Source organism: Ascaphus truei, chromosome 1, assembly GCF_040206685.1.
Source record: "Ascaphus truei isolate aAscTru1 chromosome 1, aAscTru1.hap1, whole genome shotgun sequence".
NCBI classification, from domain to species: Eukaryota; Metazoa; Chordata; class Amphibia; order Anura; family Ascaphidae; genus Ascaphus; species Ascaphus truei.
The window spans coordinates 4,374,814-4,394,408 of NC_134483.1; the positions used below are offsets into that span (position 1 = coordinate 4,374,814).

The 19,595-nt window shown below is 48.2% G+C and overlaps 1 protein-coding gene across 5 annotated transcripts in view; it reads left to right on the forward strand.

The window, feature by feature from the left end:
• The window catches only part of LOC142468724 (uncharacterized), a 31,917-nt gene extending 13,884 nt beyond the window's left edge, over window positions 1-18,033 (forward strand). For 3 of the 5 annotated variants that reach the window (XM_075575214.1, XM_075575303.1, XM_075575437.1), the window contains 2 exons: window positions 12,141-12,395; window positions 14,002-18,033. In XM_075575214.1, the coding sequence (XP_075431329.1) occupies window positions 12,141-12,395; window positions 14,002-15,020 (1,274 nt within the window). In that variant the 3' untranslated portion in view covers window positions 15,021-18,033. The remainder of the gene's footprint in view (window positions 1-12,140; window positions 12,396-14,001) is intronic. The other 2 variants (XR_012788873.1, XM_075575511.1) reach the window with 2 other exon arrangements.
• The last annotated feature ends 1,562 nt before the right edge of the window (window positions 18,034-19,595 follow it).

Here is a 19,595-nt window from a genome sequence, read left to right on the forward strand (position 1 = left end):
CCTCAAGACTAGAGAAAAGGCGCAGTGCGCAGGTTTTGTATTTATGATGGAAATGTAAAGAGGTTAGGAGTGGGGTTTCCCTCATGTTGGTGGATCTTATTGATCCGTTCAGTTAATAATAAAAAAAAGGTTGAAGTTGTTATAAAACCTAGAGGACTCCGGACTGTGCCTCGGGGCGACAGCCATGCAGGGTACTTAGGGATGTCTCCCAAGGGCCATAAGCCCACACTCCTGGTCACACAGGTGATCAAGGATACCACTCTAGGGTTTCTACATAACCCACTCTCTTTCTCTCCCCTTTCTGTCCCCCTTTTCTACCCCCCTTCCTTCCCTAATGACTCAAAAGTCCAGAGTTCGGAAATGCTCTTGGTTTACGTACAAATAAAAGCCGAGCTTTCGGGGATTGAGGTTTGGCCATCCGCCAACTCGTTCTTGGAGGAGTCCCCATTGAAAGACATTACTCCATTAATTTCAATGGAGGAGTTCCGCTCATCCTCTCGGGCGCCACCTGCTGGTCTTTTCTGATATCAGGCCAAAACCATGGAAATCTCCATAGACTTGCATGGAGCTCCAAAGGTGACCAATGGGATGGCTGCAAATGGGGATTGAAAAGGCGGGAATGGGAACAAAGGGCCATAAACATGTTAATACAATACACCCTTTCCCTCCCGACCTGATCCCAGTGTATGTGTTGGGGTGCACACACTGTAAGGGGGGAAATACATGTAACCAGGGGGGAAACACATTTTGCACTGAGGCAGGGGAATAAAAACACCAATAAGCATTATAACAGTTAACCCCTCACCTCCCATACGATGGTGAGGGTAGCCCTTTGGGGTGTATCCTCTTTATTACTGGGCCCACACCCCCTTCATCGCTACACCTCTCCTTCTCAATGGGTGCCCTGCGACCTGCTGCCCCTCACAGGAAGAGGGTCACCGGTGGCACCGTTGGAGAACTCAAGTTCAGAGGGGTTCTCTTGACGAGATAATCCATCTGCGTTGCTGTGTTCACTACCCTTCTTGTGTTGGATAGTGAAATCAAACAGTGCCAAGCTCCAACGCAACAGCTTGGCATTCTCTCCTGAGGCTCTCTGCAGCCAACTCAGGGGATTGTGGTCAGTATTGGCTGTAAAAGAGCGCCCATACACATAAGGTTGTAACTTCATTAGTGCCCACACAATCGCCAAGCACTCCTTTTCAATGTTTGGAGTAGTCCGGGGCAGCCAAAATGGGGGCACCGGCAAGGGCAGTCTTTAAAGCCTGGAAAGCAGTTTCACAGGCAGGAGACCAGGTAATAAGCATAGGCTGTCGCTTTCTGGTCAGGTCAGTCAGGGGTTTGGCCACGGCACTGTACTGTGGGACAAACTTCCTATAGTACCCTGTGGTGCCTAGGAATGCCATAACCTGTTTCTTGGTTCTGGGAACAGGCCACTGGACTATAGCCTCTACTTTGGCTGGCTTTGCTTTGAGATGACCTCCACCCACCCTGTGCCCTAAGTACAGGACCTCGGCCATCCCTATCATGCACTTTGTGGATTTTAAGGTAAGACTAGCTTCCCTAATCCTGTCTAGCACCGCAGCTACATGTCCTAAATGGGATTCCCAGGAATTACTAAAGACAGCAATGTCATCTAGATAAGCCCTTGCCTAACTTTGCATCCCTTCCAGTAAACGGGTGACCAGGCGTTGGAAGGTAGCCAGGGCATTCTTCATCCCGAATGACATCACTAGGAATTCATGGAGGCCACTCGGAGTGATGAAGGCTGACTTATCCCTAGCCTCCAGGGTCAGTGGGATCTGCCAATACCCCTTACTCAGATCCATGGTGGCCAGATACCTTGCCCCCGCGAGGTCATCTAATAACTCATCCATGCGGGGCATGGGATAGGCATCTGAGACCGTCCCAGCGTTGAGCAAGCGTTAGTCCACTCAAAACCGTGTGGTCTTGTCCTTCTTAGGAACTAGGACTACTGGACTAGCCCAAGGGCTCTGGGACGGGGTAATTACCCCTAGGGTCAGCATCTCCTCTATCTCCCTCTCTATACTCGTCTTGACCTCTGCTGACACTCTGTAAGCGTGCTTATGCAGAGGTCGCAGGTCCCCTGTGAGCACTGGGTGATCTGTGAGGTGTGTTTTCCCTGGCATGTCAGTGAAGAGAGCCCTATACTTTTCTAGCATATCCCTGGCCTCTGACTTCTGCCTCACACTTAACTGACCTCCTATCTCCACCTGCTCTACAGTGCCTCCCTGCCTTGCCTCCCCTAGGAGATCAGGCAGAGCATTGCTCGCCGGATCTTCCAGCGGTGGGCTACAAATGGCCATCACCGCTCCCATACTCTGAGCTTTGTATCCCTTCAACATATTAATGTGATAGGTCTTATGCCTCTCAGGCTCTACCTGTACAACGTAGTTGTACTCATTCACCTTTCGGATAACCTGATACGGTCCCGACCAGGCAGACATCAATTTGTTCTCCCGAGTGGGTTTGAGAACAAGCACCTGCTGACCTGGGATGAATTCCCTACTTCGGGCATTCCGGTCATACAGACGAGACACCGAGTATTCTAAAGCTTGCCTTAAACTAGCCCGGTTACATTCTGGGCAACCTGGCTAGTTTAAGGCAAGTTTAAGGCATTTCTGCATTGACTAATGACCCATAGGATTAACACAGCAGGGGTCCCTGGCAGTCCCATTCAGTTTGATTGGATGGTAAGGGGTAGTGCGCCGGTGCTGTACACCGCATGTCCTGGAACTAGATTCCATATTCCTCTGTCTTCCCCTTTAGTTATGGGATTCATTTCTCCCTTCTTTAGTTGCCTGTCAGTTTCCCCTGTCCCAGCAGCAACGCTGTATGTAAAATGCAACATTATTGCAACATGTCGTTTACACAGCCTGTGTTGGTTGCCTGCAGCTCATATTCTCCTAGCTGAGAGTGGGCTATTCCTACTCCCCTGTCCTTGCTGATAGTTAGTATAGTCCCACTTCCTATCTAGTGTGACCCTTACTCCTCATTTCCTTTTGACCCTGGACTCTGAGTGAGTAACTGCCTGCTATCACCCCATCAAGGCCTTTTTGTTTTACACTGTCTCATTATTGATACACTGCACAGCAGACAGAGAAGCCCTCTCTCCCCACACTCCATCTACAAGCACCTATCTCCCTGTGTTTTCCCTCAATAAAACCAAGAAAGAGAAAAGGACTTGTTTGTGCTTTGGAAGAGGTGAGACACGAGTTAAGCTACCTGGAGTCATTCATACACCATTCGTGACCCTGGCTTCAGGATAGTAAAACAAAGACCTGTGTTGGGGAATCACACAGCAGCTACTACTCAAAGACTTTATGCTATACAGAATAGTCCCTGCACACAAGGCAGCAGCTTTGCAAACAGACTGTACACACAAACCTAACTGCCTTTTTCTCTGTCTGAGTCCACCCGCTGCTCAGCCCCACAGTGAGGAGCCTACGGACACCTGTAAGTACAGCTACCCCAACGCTGCACGCTGCAGGACACCGCTCGGCATCATCTGAGACAGACGCCCATCGCTGACAAGGTAAAAGACCGCACGCCACACGCACTGGCAAAGGCCTACACACACCTACAGCATGGCAGAACTCAGAGCCTCACCAGACATCACGCAGGAAAGCGATCTCTCAGACACAGAGACCGCTGCGCATCTGCAACAGGCGCAGGCAGGCGCAAGGCCTAAACGGGCAGTCACACTGACACAAAAGGCCCGCGAGAAATATGAGAATGACATTGAAGCGCACCGCGCTAAATTAGAGTTGGCCTGGGAAACCATCACACTTGGGATAGGCAATGTCGCCGGCACCGGTAACTATGTACAACAGCTCGAGCAGGCAATAACCCAATTGAAGATAGACCACTCACGCTACCAAGCACTGTCACAGGCATATTTCACCTATCTAACAAGAGCTAACACGGAAGATAGCATACGAGAGCGCGACCTTCAAAAGGCAATTGACCTAGAACGTAATGGCATTGCGCAAACCGCCATCACGGAAGCCGAGAGTAGGAGAAAAGACCTTTTGCTGGAAACTGCATCGCAGCGCTCAAGCATATCCAGACACTCATCAAGGTCAGCAAGATCAGTGCAATCTCACGCGTCTAGCGCAAGCGCTAGCGCTACCAAGGCGCGAGCCACAGCAGAGGCCGCACGTGCCAGGGCCGGATATAGTCGCAGAGAGGCAGCCGTAAGGACAGAAAGAGCGCGCATAGAAGAGGAGGAGCAGAATGCCGCTGCCACTGCCGCCGCTGCCAATGCCGCTGCTAATGCCACCGCCGCCAATGCCACCGCCGCTGCTACCGCCGCCGCTGCAAATGCCGCCGCTGCCGCGGTGAATGGCTACACCATATGCTCAATAGACGGCAAAGTGAGCATGCCCCTTCCCACACTCATCGAGTGCAATCACATGGCGGAAGATAGGACTGAGATCCCCACGCCAGACGTGGCGCGACACCATCCCCATCTAAAAACCATTGCCGATCATATCCCACCACTAGACGAAGATGCCCAGATCCTGCTGCTACTTGGCAGAGACATCATGAGAGCACACAAGATCCGCGAACAGCGAAATGGGGACCACAACGGCCCAAGCGCCCAAAGGCTCGATCTAGGATGGGTGGTAGTTGGAGAAGTATGCATAGACAGGATACGAGGACCCGACAACGTAGGCGCCCTACAGACGAACTTGTTGGAGAACGGTCGTATATCCCACTTCAAACCTTGTCCGAACCACTTTCAGGTCCACGAGAAGCTCGAGACCAAAAGGAACTACGGAGACGCGCCTGTGGCAAGAAAATACCCCAATGACCTAGGGAGTACAGTGTTCCAGACAACAAAGGACGACGACAAACAGGCGCCATCAATGGAAGACAAAGAATTCTTGAGGTTAATGGATAAGGAGCTCTTCAAGGACGAATTGGGCAGTTGGGTGGCCCCACTACCTTTCCGCTCGCCAAGAAGACGCCTCCCAAACAACAGAGACCATGCTATGTCTAGGCTCGCTTCGCTCCGCCGTAACCTACAAAGGAAACCGGAGACCAAGGAACACTTTGTGGCCTTCATGCAAAAAATCTTCCACAGTGGCCATGCAGAGTCGGCGCCCCCAATGAAAGAAGGCGAAGAATGCTGGTACCTCCCGTCGTTTGGCGTCTACCACCCCCAGAAACCTGGCCAAATCCGAGTGGTATTCGACTCCAGCGCTCAGCATCAGGGAGTCTCCCTAAACGATGTTCTCCTCACCGGGCCGGATCTGACGAACAGTCTTCTGGGAGTGCTGATCCGCTTCCGCAAGGAACCTATCGCCGTAACCGCAGACATTCAACAGATGTTCCACTGCTTCCTTGTGCGAGAAGACAACCGTAACTACCTAAGATTCCTGTGGTACCAAGATGACGACGTAGAAAAAGAAATCACGGAGTACCGCATGAAAGTACATGTCTTCGGGAACAGCCCATCACCTGCAGTGGCAGCCTACGGCCTCAGAAGAACGGCCCAAGACGGAGAAGCAGAGTTCGGGAAAGACGCCAGGAGCTTCGTCGAAAGAGACTTCTATGTGGACGACGGATTAAAATCAGTTCCCACCGAAGAAGAAGCCGTAGATCTACTCAAGAGGACACAAAAGATGTTAGCGAAGGCCAACCTAAGGTTGCACAAAATAGCTTCCAACAGTGCCACAGTGATGAAGGCGTTTCACGCAGATGATCAAGCACCAGATCTCAAGAATTTGGATCTGGGGACCGACACGCCTCCCATACAGCAGAGCCTGGGGATAAGCTGGAATCTTAAAACAGACACCTTTACGTTCCAGGTAGCCATCGAAGAAAAACCCTTCACACGTCGCGGAGTCCTGTCCACCGTTAACAGTCTCTACGACCCGCTAGGATTCGTGGCTCCTGTCACTATACAAGGGAAGTCCCTCCTCAGAGAAATGTCCTTCAAAAAACAGGAATGGGACACCCCACTACCTCCAGAAAAACGGAAAGAGTGGGAAACGTGGAAACACTCCCTGAAGGCCCTCGAGCAACTTCAAATCCCACGCCCCTATTCACCTATATCTCTCACCGCCGCACACAGCAAAGAGCTTTGCGTGTTCTCAGATGCCTCCACCAAAGCTATAGCAGCGGTGGCCTACCTAAAAACCACGGACGTGGATGGAAGTTGCCACATCAGGTTCATCCTTGGCAAAGCTAAGCTGGCGCCACAACCTGACCATACTATACCCAGACTCGAGCTGTGTGGTGCAGTGCTAGCAGTAGAACTGGCGGAGCTTATCGAGAATGAGATGGACAGCAAACCAGATGCCGTCAAACTCTACACAGATAGCAAGGTGGTACTGGGATACATCTACAATAAGAAAAGGAGATTCTACGTATACGTAGCTAACCGCGTAGAAAGAATCAGGAAGTCAACCCAACCAGAACAATGGCACCACGTGCCCACAGAGCAAAATCCCGCAGATCACGCCACCAGATCAGTACCCGCATCTCAACTGCAGAATACGTCGTGGCTCACAGGACCAATGTTTCTTGCGCAGCCTGCGGAAACGCTACCAACCCCAGTTGACGATTTTGAACTCGTGGATCCCGAAAAGGATACGGAGATAAGGCCCCCACAAGTATCCGTGGTACTCACCAATGTATCGCACAAAAACGCATTCGGATCACATCGATTCCAACGCTTCTCAAAGTGGACGGCCCTTCTGCGAACAGTAGCCCATCTCGGGCATATAGCCTCCTCCTTCCGCCAGACACCAGACGGTAAAACTACCGGTTGCCACGGCTGGCACATCTGCAAAGAGCTGCGCACCGTAGAGGAAATTACAAAGGCTAAGGAAACTGTTCTGAGTCATGTTCAAAGGGAAACATATGCGGAAGAGATCAATTGCATTCGCGGAAAGAAGAGTGTTAACAAAAACAGTCCACTTTGGAAGTTGAATCCCTTCATCGACAACGACGGCCTCATGAGAGTAGGAGGCCGCCTCAATAAGTCTCAACTGAGCAGGGAGGAAAGCAACCCTCTTATCATCCCTGGCCGGCATCACATCGCCACTTTGTTGGTGCGCCACTACCACGAACAAGTCATGCATCAGGGACGACACTTCACCGAAGGCGCCATTAGGGCGGCGGGCATTTGGGTCGTTGGCATGAAAAGGTGCGTGGCCAGTAATCTCCACAAATGTGTTAGGTGCCGAATGCTGAGAGGCAAAAGCCAAGACCAAAGGATGGCGGATCTACCTGTCGACAGACTTAATACAGAACCCCCCTTTACCCATGTAGGACTTGATGTATTTGGGCCCTGGATGGTCATCTCGCGTACAACTAAGGGCGGACTAGCAAACAGCAAACGATGGGCGGTACTCTTCACCTGTATGAGTATGCGAGCGATACACATCGAGGTTATAGAATCTATGGATGCTTCAAGCTTCATAAATGCCCTCAGAAGGTTCTTTGCAGTCAGAGGACCAGTTAAACAAATACGCTCCGATTGTGGTACCAATTTCGTTGGAGCATGTAAGGAATTACAAATAGACACTAAAGATAATAGAGACAATAGTATCAAAAGATACTTGCGCGACCAAGAGTGCACGTGGACATTCAACCCTCCTCACTCCTCTCACATGGGCGGAGCATGGGAACGCATGATCGGGGTAGTCCGGCGTATCTTGGACTCTATGATGCTAAAAAGCAACCTGACTCGACTCACTCACGAAGTGTTAACCACATTCATGGCCGAAATATCAGCGATAATCAATGCTAGGCCTTTGATTCCAGTGTCAACGGATCCAGAATCGCCAAGTATTTTGACGCCAGCAATGCTGCTAACCCAGAAAGTAGGGAACATCCCCACCCCAGTCGAAGGCTTCCACTCTAAAGATATGTACAAGCGACAGTGGAGACAGGTGCAGCACTTGGCTAACACATTTTGGGATCGCTGGAGACGCGAGTATCTAGTGACACTCCAAGAACGCCATAAATGGCAAACGGTTAAACCGGACATCCAAGTAGGAGACGTGGTTTTGTTGAAAGACAAACAGGTAACAAGAAACGAGTGGCCCATGGGACTTATAATCAAAACCTTCCCAAGCGAAGATGAAAGGGTCCGCAAAGTGGAAGTTCGGGTGACCCAGAACGGGGTCGTTAAGACTTTTTTGAGACCTATCACAGAGACTATCCTCCTAATGCCAAAATCGGACTATCACAAAGAAGAACTGGCTACCAGTTCTATGGACTCTGAGAGACATTGTGGTGCATCAAGCTAACCTAGAGCTGTGCATTCACCTACCTTACCGAGATGGCAAGGACTTAAGCTGGTGGTACCGGACGGTATCCCATCGTTATGTGGACATGAGTTTGCATGTTATGTTGTATTGCACATATGTTCCACACATACCTAAAATAGTGGTATCTCCAGATACCAGACGGGGAGTGTCCTGGAACTAGATTCCATATTCCTCTGTCTTCCCCTTTAGTTATGGGATTCATTTCTCCCTTCTTTAGTTGCCTGTCAGTTTCCCCTGTCCCAGCAGCAACGCTGTATGTAAAATGCAACATTATTGCAACATGTCGTTTACACAGCCTGTGTTGGTTGCCTGCAGCTCATATTCTCCTAGCTGAGAGTGGGCTATTCCTACCCCCCTGTCCTTGCTGACAGTTAGTATAGTCCCACTTCCTATCTAGTGTGACCCTTACTCCTCATTTCCTTTTGACCCTGGACTCTGAGTGAGTAACTGCCTGCTATCACCCCAGCAAGGCCTTTTTGTTTTACACTGTCTCATTATTGATACACTGCACAGCAGACAGAGAAGCCCTCTCTCCCCACACTCCATCTACAAGCACCTATCTCCCTGTGTTTTCCCTCAATAAAACCAAGAAAGAGAAAAGGACTTGTTTGTGCTTTGGAAGAGGTGAGACACGAGTTAAGCTACCTGGAATCATTCATACACCATTCGTGACCCTGGCTTCAGGATACCGCATGCATCTCAAAGACACTGTAACAGTTCACTCATGAACTGCGACCCTTGATCGGTTAGGATCTCACTAGGGAAACCTACCCTAGAAAAATGTTCAGTAGCGCCGCCGCTACTGTCCTGGCGTCAATGGTGCCAAGCGCTACCGCCTCAGGGTACCGGGTGGCAAAATCCACCACCGTGAGGATGTAGCGCTTCCCTGACCTACTAGGAATCATAAGGGGCCCTACAATATCAATGGCTACCTTTTGGAAGGGTTCCCCTATTACCGGTAATGGGTTCAGGGGTGCCTTCACACGGTTGACCGCCTTACCTACCCGCTGGCAGGCGTCACAGGAGCGGCAAAAAGTGCCCACATCCCGGGACGCCCCCGGCCAGTAGTAACGCTGCAATAGCCGGGCTCTCGTCTTAGTGACCCTCTGATGTCCCGCTAACGGAATACAGTGGGTTACCTGTAACAGTTGCTGTCGGTACCCCTGGGGAACTACTAGCTGTCGGCTACCGGTCAACCCCTCCTCTACCCCCGGGATCCCCATTTCTCTATACAGGAGTCCCCATTGCCATAGGCAGTGATCAGCGCCCTCCCCTGCCTGAGACTCGGACACCTGAAGTCTCATACTGGCCAGGCTGGGGTCTGATTTCACTGCCTCCCTAAACTGGGTCCCTAATTCTGGCCACCCCCCGGTCATGTCTATGTCGGGGGATTGGGGTACTGTAAGGGGAAACAGTAAGTCGGTTTGAGTCTGCCACTAAGCCTGGCTTACCTCTCCAGTCTCCTCAGAGACCTCCGCGAACGTTGGTCCCAATTGCAGGGGGACTGGAGCCGCTGCCATCGCCGCCGCTTGGCTCCGGGTGACTGCCGCAACCGCAGCGGGTCTTTGTACCCGATCGTAGGTGCAGGTCATCGGACCCAGATCGTTGCCGAGGAGCACCACCGCATCCAAACCGGGTAAAACCCCCACCTCCCGCACACCCTGTCCCTCCCCCCAATCCAAAAAGATTCGAGCAATTTGTAAAAATCGTGGCTCTCCGTCCGCCACTGTGATCTGCGTCCCGGGAGCAATTCCTCTGGTCGTACCATATCAGGTCATACCAGGGTTACCGCAGCACCTGAATCCAGCAAGCAGACTGCTTGCCGGTCACCGACTGTGACCGTGGTGAGGTGTCTGCTCCAGCCAGCCTTCTCCCGCAGCTCCGCTGGTGCTGTGGGATGTCCGTCGCTCCTTGCTGTGGGCACCGAGGAAACCAGGGCAGGTTCTCCATGGGACGTCCCGCTGGGGGTTGTTTCCATGACTGGGCTGGGATCCTTGGTGGAGGCCACCCGTACTCGGGCTACCGGCCTTGCAGCTATGGTGCGTTGCCCCTGATGGGGTCCGCTGGAATGCAGCGGCTCCGGGCAGTCCGGCTTGAAGTGACTGGTGCGGTTGCAGTTGTAGCACCGTCACTCGTGCCGGAGCTCTCCCGTCTTGGGTGGACTGATGCTCGCTGGCGGCTTTGTAGTCCACCTGGGAGTGGTGCAGACCCCCTTGGCTTTGGCCACTGCCTTGGCGTTGATCAGGGCTCGGCTCGTGATGTAGTCGTCCGCGAGCCTTGCTGCCTCCTGGTGAGTCTTGGTCTTTTAGTCGAACACCCAAGCTCTCACAAGCTCTCACTTTTAGTCGAACACCCAAGCTCTCAAGTCGCATGACCCGGTCCTGTGGAGGTACCTTGTACCGGCGACACTGCATCTCAAAGTTCCTTAAGAAGCTGTCGATCTGGTCGGTACCCTCCACAAATTTGGAGAAGCTGTGATGGTTCAGCTGGGGAGCATTCCGGTCCCCGTGTACAGGGAGGGGGTAAGCGGGTCGGCTTACCACCAGAGTTAGGAACTTCATCCGCTCCTCCTGGGTTGCCCGGTCCCCCCACTTAGTAATCAATGCCAGTATTTCGGGGGTGAACGGACTGGTCGCCGCAACGGCCAATACCCCTCCTGCTGCATTACTCCCGTGGTCGCGGAGTTCTCCCGCTCCCCTCCATCATTGAACATACCCATCCATGATGCGTCAGTGCCCAGCAGCCATCCCTCTTGCCAGGACGTAGAGTTCTAATAAAGCAATCATTAATGATTAAGTTGTGTCCAATAGAATTCCTCCAGCCTTTTTGGTTTGGCGTTTTTTCGTATGATGGGTACTTTTCAACGATATACTCCCTATATATCCTATAGGCATAACTTTTAGCCGGTATTGTATAAGGAAAGCGCCATGGCCCATGCCATGTACACTACAACACAAAGTAATGAGACAGATTAGGTTAATGCATAGTGGTTTTTAATAGTGTGAAACTGCTACAGTACAGATGTACAAGGTTATTAGACAAAGTGAGGTGTACATTTTATCTGCTCCTTGGACTCCTGTTAGGTTATTACTAAACTGTAGCATTCACAGTATCATAGGAGAAGATTTTCGGTGCTCCACCTGCCGGCCATGCACTTAATTGCAACAACACAAATAATCCGTCTGAGCACAAACGAAGTCCGTGTGGCTCAGCTTGACCATGCCTCAGTTCAGGTGAGGACAACAAAGTGCTTACACCGCACTTCAGCGTGGCTGTTGAACATAAATCACACTATATGTCCAAGTTCCACCAATACTAAAGTTACAGATACTTCTCCTATATTTGTATTTACAGCATTTTGATCTAGAGGAAGGCAAACAAAAATTCCCAGTGAAACATTATCCAATGGTGTCTCAAAGTTGATATAATTAACTCACTAGTATGATAGACCAGGCGTTCCTTAACTTTACTTCTCATGCACAATGTCAATGTTAATAATGATATAATAATTATTTGGAGGATATACAGTACATGTACACTTAGATAATCAATACAGTAATAAATACAAATTATATTTGTATAAATATAAATTCACTTTATGAGCTGCTAGAATCGAATTATAGGTCTTTGGGAACCACCACAAAAGTGAATGGGGTCCTCTAGATATCATGGGGCCACAATGTTAAAGACATGGGAATAGAGTAAAGAGGCCATTTTGTTAAGTAGTGGTAAAGTAAATTTTTCAAAGTGCAGTGTCTTATTAGTAATTTGCTTTCAGTCATTTGATTTACAGGTCGAAAAACATTTGTTTTTTTTCTTTTTTGTTTCTCTTAGAAAACTGCCAGAATGATGAGCAGAACTGGAGTGGGAAACGGTTAAGTACTAAGAACAACCTCCTCAAACATCAGATTATTCATACAGGGGAGAAACCTTTCACATGTACAGAGTGTGGGAAAAGTTTTTCTCGGAAGAGCAACCTCCATGACCATGATATGATTCACACAGGGGAGAAACCTTTCACATGTACAGAGTGTGGGAAAAGATTTTCTCGGAAGAGCAGCCTTCTCAGACACCACAGGATGCATACAGGTGAGAAATAATTTGCTTGTTCAGAGTATGGTTGAGCAATATATCAATAGCAATACCGTGGTAATAAAAATGTCTCAAAGTTGATATAATTAACTCACTAGTATGATAGACCAGGCGTTCCTTAACTTTACTTCTCATGGACAATGTCAATGTTAATAATGATATAATAATTATTTGGAGGATGTAAAGTACATGTACACTTAGATAATTTGTATTTATTACTGTATTGATTATCTATGTATCAATATTAATTCACTGTATGAGCTGTTAGAAAAAAATGTTAGGTCTTTGGGAACAACCACGAAAGTGAATGGGGTCCTCTAGATCAGGGGTGCACAAACCCCCCCCCCCCCCTCCTGCTCTGCTGCTCGATTGCGCCCCCCCTTACCTTCAACGAAGCGTCAAATGACGCTACGGGGTCATGTGACCCACGGGGTCATGTGACGTCACGTCGCCATGGTAACGGGCGTCATTTGACGCTGCACTGCCATGAAGACACGTGGACAAGAAGCTGGTGAGTACATTTACAGAGGCCCTGCGCTTTAAGCGCGAGGCCTCTGTAACCGCTGCACTCCCCGCCCCCTCCCCCCCGATAAAGTCTCGCACCCCCCAGTTTGCGCACCGCTGTTCTAGATATCAAGGGGCACAATGTTAAATAATCAATCTATTAATGCATATAGTCTGCTTCCAATGCAAAGACAGAACCAATCAATAACTGTAATAGCAGGGAGGGGGGGGAGGGGGAGGGAAAAGAACCAGGACAGGGGAAGGTGCTGAGAGGAATAAATATAATAGCACTCACACAGCTGTGTGTGAGTGAGAATCACAACACATCTATGGACAGCTGTCTGAGTTTCCTCACTGCTGCTGTTCTGGCAGTCTCCAACCGCGCCACAATAGGATGACAGGTAACCGTGAATGGGTAACAGTCTGATTAATTACACAAAGTAAGTGCGTACATAGACGTACAATTAAAATCCCGTGCTCTGGCTAGCCGCAGGCTCATTCTTGCTTCGTTGTACACGGCCGTGAGAGTGCTATTATATTTATTCCTCTCAGCACCTTCCCCTGTCCTGGTTCTTTTCCCTCCCCTCCCTTCCTCCATCCCTGCTATTACAGTTATTGATTGGTTCTGTCTTTGCATTGGCAGCAGACTATAAGCATTAATAGATTGATTATTTATTCCCTTTTTTTGATTGCGCTCTACAATTTTCGTCTGTCAATATTCCACAAGGATCAAGGGAAGATCCTTTCTCTGTCGAGCAGCACCACCTCATTTGGGCCAGTATACCATTTGTTTTTTTGGGTCCTTAAATTGTTACTAGTGTTTTATTTAGGGAGCGCTCCAATACTCGTTTTTATTGCCACAATGTAAAAGCCATGGGAATGGAGTAAGAGACCGTTTTGTTAAGTATTTATTTATTTATAAAATATTTTACCAGGAAGTAATACATTGAGAGTTACCTCTCGTTTTCAAGTATGTCCTGGGCAAGTAAGTAGTGATGAACTAAATTCTTCAAAGCACAGTGTCTTTTATTAGTAATTTGCTTTCAATAATTTGATTTACATGTTGAAAAACATTTGTGTTTTTTTTTTTATCTATTAGAAAACTGCCTGAATGATGAGCAGAAGTGGAGTGGGAAACGGTTAAGGACTAAGAACAACCTCCTCAAACATCAGATTATTCATACAGGGGAGAAACCTTTCACATGTACAGAGTGTGGGAAAAGCTTTTCACACAAGTCCAGTCTCCACATCCACGAGAGGATTCACACAGGGGAGAAACCTTTCACATGTACAGAGTGTGATAAAAGCTTTTCACAGAAGGGCAATCTCCTCCAACACCACAGGATTCATACAGGGGAGAAAGATTTCACATGTACAGAGTGTGGGAAACAATTCAGTATGCAGGGCCACCTTCACGAGCACAAGAGGATTCACACAGGGGAGAAACCTTTCACATGTACAGAGTGTGGGAAAAGCTTTTTACATAAGTACAGACTCCTCGAACACCAGATAATTCATACAGGGGAAAAACCTTTCACATGTACAGAGTGTGGAAAAAGGTTTTCTTGGAAGCAATGCCTCCAAATCCATGAGCGGATACACACAGGGGAGAAACCTTTCACATGTACAGAGTGTGGGGAAAGGTTTTCTCAGAAGAAAATCCTCCAAATCCATGAGAGGATTCACACAGGGGAGAAACCTTTCACATGTACAGAGTGTGGGAATAGGTTTTCTCAGAAGAGCTACCTCCACGACCATGAGAGGATTCACACAGGGGAGAGACCTTTCTCATGTACAGAGTGTGATAAAAGCTTTATAAAGAAGGGCAATCTCCTCCAACACCACAGGATTCACACAGGGGAGAAACCTTTCACATGTACAGAGTGTGGGAAAAGGTTTTCTCTGAAGCAATGCCTCCAAATCCATGAGCGGATTCACACAGGGGAGAGACCTTTCACATGTACAGAGTGTGGGAAACCATTCAGGAGTGAAAGCTCCCTGCGCAAACACAAGAGGATTCATGCAGGGGAGAAACCTTCCACATGTACACTAACGCCACTTACACAGTTACAGCCTACCCACCAGGCCTCGCACGACTGTACCTCCCAAAGTACCTAGGGACCCTTGGGCACCCAACCATCCCAATGTCCACAAGGTCAACAAGGGGGCCCCACCCAATGTGTGGTACAGCGCTGCCCACTAATGTGTGAAGGTGAGTTGGTGCACTTTGTTGGGTATCTGCTGGGTTTGTCCACACCCGGGCACGCATATCGTAACAAAAGGATCCACTTATCCGGAGCGAGGAACCGCAGCACCTCCGCCTCTACGTTGGGTGGGTCCCACTTTGATTGTACCCCCATGTACAATGTCTCTTGGATTAGATGGGTGATCTGGTCCCATATCATTTAAGGCCAGAGCAGCCACATCCTGGCTAGATTCCTATCACTATAGAAGCTAATGGGGCAGTGTCCCTGTCTTAAGGGACCTGTCCCTGCAGCAGCCACAATTTAGTGGGTCTCAGGGCCTAACTTGGACCTGAGGGGGCTAAGCTAGGCCTAGTCCAGGGAAGCACAGCTCCCTGGACACTACCTCTCAGCTTCAGCTCCCTCCGTAGACTGGCGTGCTCCCAGAGCGCGAAAATGTATCTATGTCCAGCAGGAGAATCATTGCAGCCCTATTTGTGGATACACAGCATGTGACTGCAGCCTCTGGGACTGCTGGGGGTTGTAGTTCCCCATGCGGAGCCTATCATATACTCGCTGCCTCTGCCCTGCATCTTCTGCGCATGCGCAACACACCCTCGCTGGCCACTGTTGCCCCTGACGCCATGCACATGCGCGTGCTTCCCTGGACCGCCCACCCTGCTCCCGCACGCCCCTGGCACTTGCTGAACGCCCTCACCCTCTCCGTAGTGTGATCGGAAGTAAGGGGAACATGGGAAAGCCCAGAGCGGGTACCCAAAGGGGAGAGCTTGCCACATTAGGTTTCATTTAAAGACCCAGCTTATTCACACATAAAGACTTTCCTTCCATCTTTTTTCAAAAGGAATTGTGTAAAATGTAGCATGTAATAATTATCATCCATTGCTACATTATAAAAGTATGAATGGGGTAGTGACTCTTTACTATTCGTAATGCAACTGAATCAGCCTATCCCCTTATTACTCCTCCCCTAATGTTTTCAATGCTCGTAGTGTACATTAAGAGTGCTTTTCATAGGTGTACAGGAGGTATCTTTCCATACTTATACCTGGCAGGTATGGAACAACAAACGATCTATATTTTTTAAATCTTTTAATTCTACTGTTTATTTGCTGTTTGCCCTGTTATTGCCGTGTGTGAGGAAAAAAGGAAGTGTGTGTATGTTAGAGGCCCTGCATAGGATTGGGCCGGAGGACTTGCAGTGATGCACTGTGCGGGGGGTGCTCCTTCCATGGTTTCAGAGTTTCATCAACTCGATTACGTGTAATCAGGGATCACATTCCCTAACCATAAAGGCATGTTAATGATCACTTCATTTAATGTAAGAGGTTTGAATTTTCCCATAAAGAGGAGAAGAGCATTGACGGCGCTTACAAGTCAACATCCCGACATTGCACTACTACAAGAACCACAATTTACATGATGAACATATAAAGCTGTTAGCTAAGTGAATATCAAATGTGTATTTCTTCAGCTGCAATTGAAAATGCAGAAGAGGGGCAATATTAATTAATAGATCATGTCCCTTTACTATCACTGCTAAATGTAAAGAGGAATTTGAGGATTGAATAATTAACCTACTATTCATTTTATTGAGATGATTACAGTAGCTCAGCCTTGACCATATTAAGCTCGACAGGCAGAGAATGGGCACCCAGATTTCTGACTGGACTGCAGGTGTAATCCAAAGGAGGTAATGAGGTCGCCCAGTGAGAGCGTATATAGAGAGATGTAAGGGCCCTATATCAGAGCCTTGAGGTCCACTAACAAAGAGATCTAAGGGTGTTTTTTTAGTGTATCAGTCAATATTATGCTCAAAATGAGCGAGGAAAATTGCCAGAGTAAAGAGATCACTTAAGATATGAGACAGAAATCACCGTGAGTGGAAAGGCGTTAAAAAACATAGCAGGCAGCACAGGGACTAGGCAACAGGGCTAGGGACTGGGCAATAGGGCTAGGGACTGGGCAACAGGGCTAGTAGACATGTGGGCAATCCCAACACTTTAGTGAAACACAAGCTGTGCCAGGACATCAGCACGCAATGTCTATCACATGCATAATGTGCAATAAAGCTTCATTGTAGTTACATGTATCCTTGTGCTTTATGTCATAGGAAATAGTAACAGCATAAATAGCAGAAAGGTACATTGCAAAGTTCCCACAGCAATGCGCCCTGCACAAGGAGAGGAAGCTATCGATCAGTACTCAAGAACGGGGTTCCAACAGCAATTAAGCAGTATCAAACGAGTTATACAGTACCTAAACATCAGAGCGATACAGTGTCACGGGGCTGACACCTGTTCACAAGAATGACAGATGAATCTTTGTAAAGGTTTTGATTAATTGAATCATATGATTATGACTTCATGATTATGAGGTTGTAAGGGACAGATATGCGTTTGTCGCTCACACTTAGGAGCATGCCGGTCACAAATAGTCTTGTGATATTCGGCAAACTCGTCTGAACATATTAATATGAATCACATTATTTAAATTATTATAGAAATAAAGATATGAGACGTTTTATATATTCAAGCAAGTTTGGGATTTAAAAAAAAAAATATTTTTTTTTTCATCGTAAAAATGTAATTGAGAGATTGATGAAAGTTCTGGGTAAGGACAGGCCCAAAGTTGGGGTTTCAGTGTGTTTCCAAGAAAGGTTTTACAAGCATCTGGGTGTAGGAATTAGATTTTATCCAAGAGTGTTTTATGCGAACCAGACACGTGAAATCTCATATTCTCAACTCCGTACCCTTGTGAGGAGAAAGCTTATACATGTTTGTAACGTATAGGAATTCTGTTTGCGTCTTTTTTTATTTGATAAACCTGTCTGCCTTTATTGTATTGTATGTGTTGTATATTCATGCAATGATCTTTTTCTGTAAACTAAGCACTACTACTTTTGTATATTAAAACAAAACTTTAAAGTATATATTTGGGCTCTGTTTGAACTTGCACATTTGTAGAGTGTAATTGACATTTTCGGACAAATTTTGCGCTTGCGCATGTGCCGAAGTGTCCAGCGCCCCCTGCATGCACAGAAGCGCCCGTGCACCTTCTGGGAGTTGCAGTTTGGGGGCTGGATATCAAGCGTCCAAAGGAAATCAGAAGGGGAGACAGCGAGCAACACTGGCAACGACCTCCCCGTCAAACCCCTCCCCAACCCCCTCACCTCAATCAACTGGCTTGGAAAGAGAGACAGACAAGTTTGGGGGTGATTGCACGGTCAGTGGGTTGATGTGACCTTTGTTCTGGGTTAATGCACTGCGCATCCATTCAGAAACGGAATGTATTGGTGTGCAAGTATAAACTACACAGAAACAAGAGGTGCTTCAATTAGACTGACTGAGGAGAAGGGACAGTGAGTGCAGCAACTCCCCCCAACCCCCTATCCCCGTGTACATTACTCCCCCCTATCCTACTTAGGTTAAGGCAGAGAAGCCCTCACAGGCAGCACTGTGCTCAGTGTATCCCTGCAGTGTGAGCTGTGCAGAGATGTACTGCTGATCATTTATATCCCAGCAAAATACCAAACATTAATGGTTGGCTTCTATTTGAAGTGAACCTCACACTTCAAAATCTCACAGCACTAAAAATCCTTCCCTGAGGAAAAAAACTAAACAAAACACGACGTGTGTGCCGAGCACGCGCTTTCTAAGGGAATCTTCTTTGCGTTTTGTCACTGAAATGGTCATTTGGTTTTTATGATTTTGATTGAATGAAATACTTTGAGTAACGGCATTTAGATACTTTAAAATTCAAAATATGTGTTGTCACGGGAGACCAGGTTTATTGTACACCTTTTATACCAGGGTCATTCATTGAGCAAACAGGTAATAAATTCTAATTTATTCTCTAAATTGGCATACACAAAGTGAAACACAAAATACAGCTGAAATAACACACTTACTTGGGACAGACTGTTCTACCTGCACGGAACTTTAAATAAGAGTTTTCCCCTGACCGGGAGCTACCACCCATTCCCTGGACCGAAATCGGCATAAAATCCCAGCCGCAACCGCCATGTTCGTTTCTGAGAACTTGGTCCCTGAAAGTGGGACTTAGAAACTTTTCGGAGCTGAAAAACTGAAGCCGGGTGCCTTGCTATTCATGCACGAGTGGAGGGTGAAGAGCCTGCTTCACTCCTAGTGCTGGAAATCTCAAATCTGATTGGCTTAGGGGGTTTCTTATAGTATTTTGGACTCCATTCTCAAAATACTACAGCCAATCACAGCGTAGGAACTTTCTCAGCACCCAATCAGGGCAAAGCCAGTATGGGAAGCCGGGCAAGCAGGAAATCTGTATCTGCCAAGGGACATGCGCAGGTATGCCACCTCCGTCTCTTGGCTATTCAATGCCACACACTGGGTCAGGCTCCTCAAGATCTGGGCGATCCTTGGGGATTGGGTACTCAAGCCCTTCCCTGGCTACTTTGAACTCTGATGCCCACCAGACTTTCTGGCACCAACTTGGCAGCCCTGACAGTCTAAGT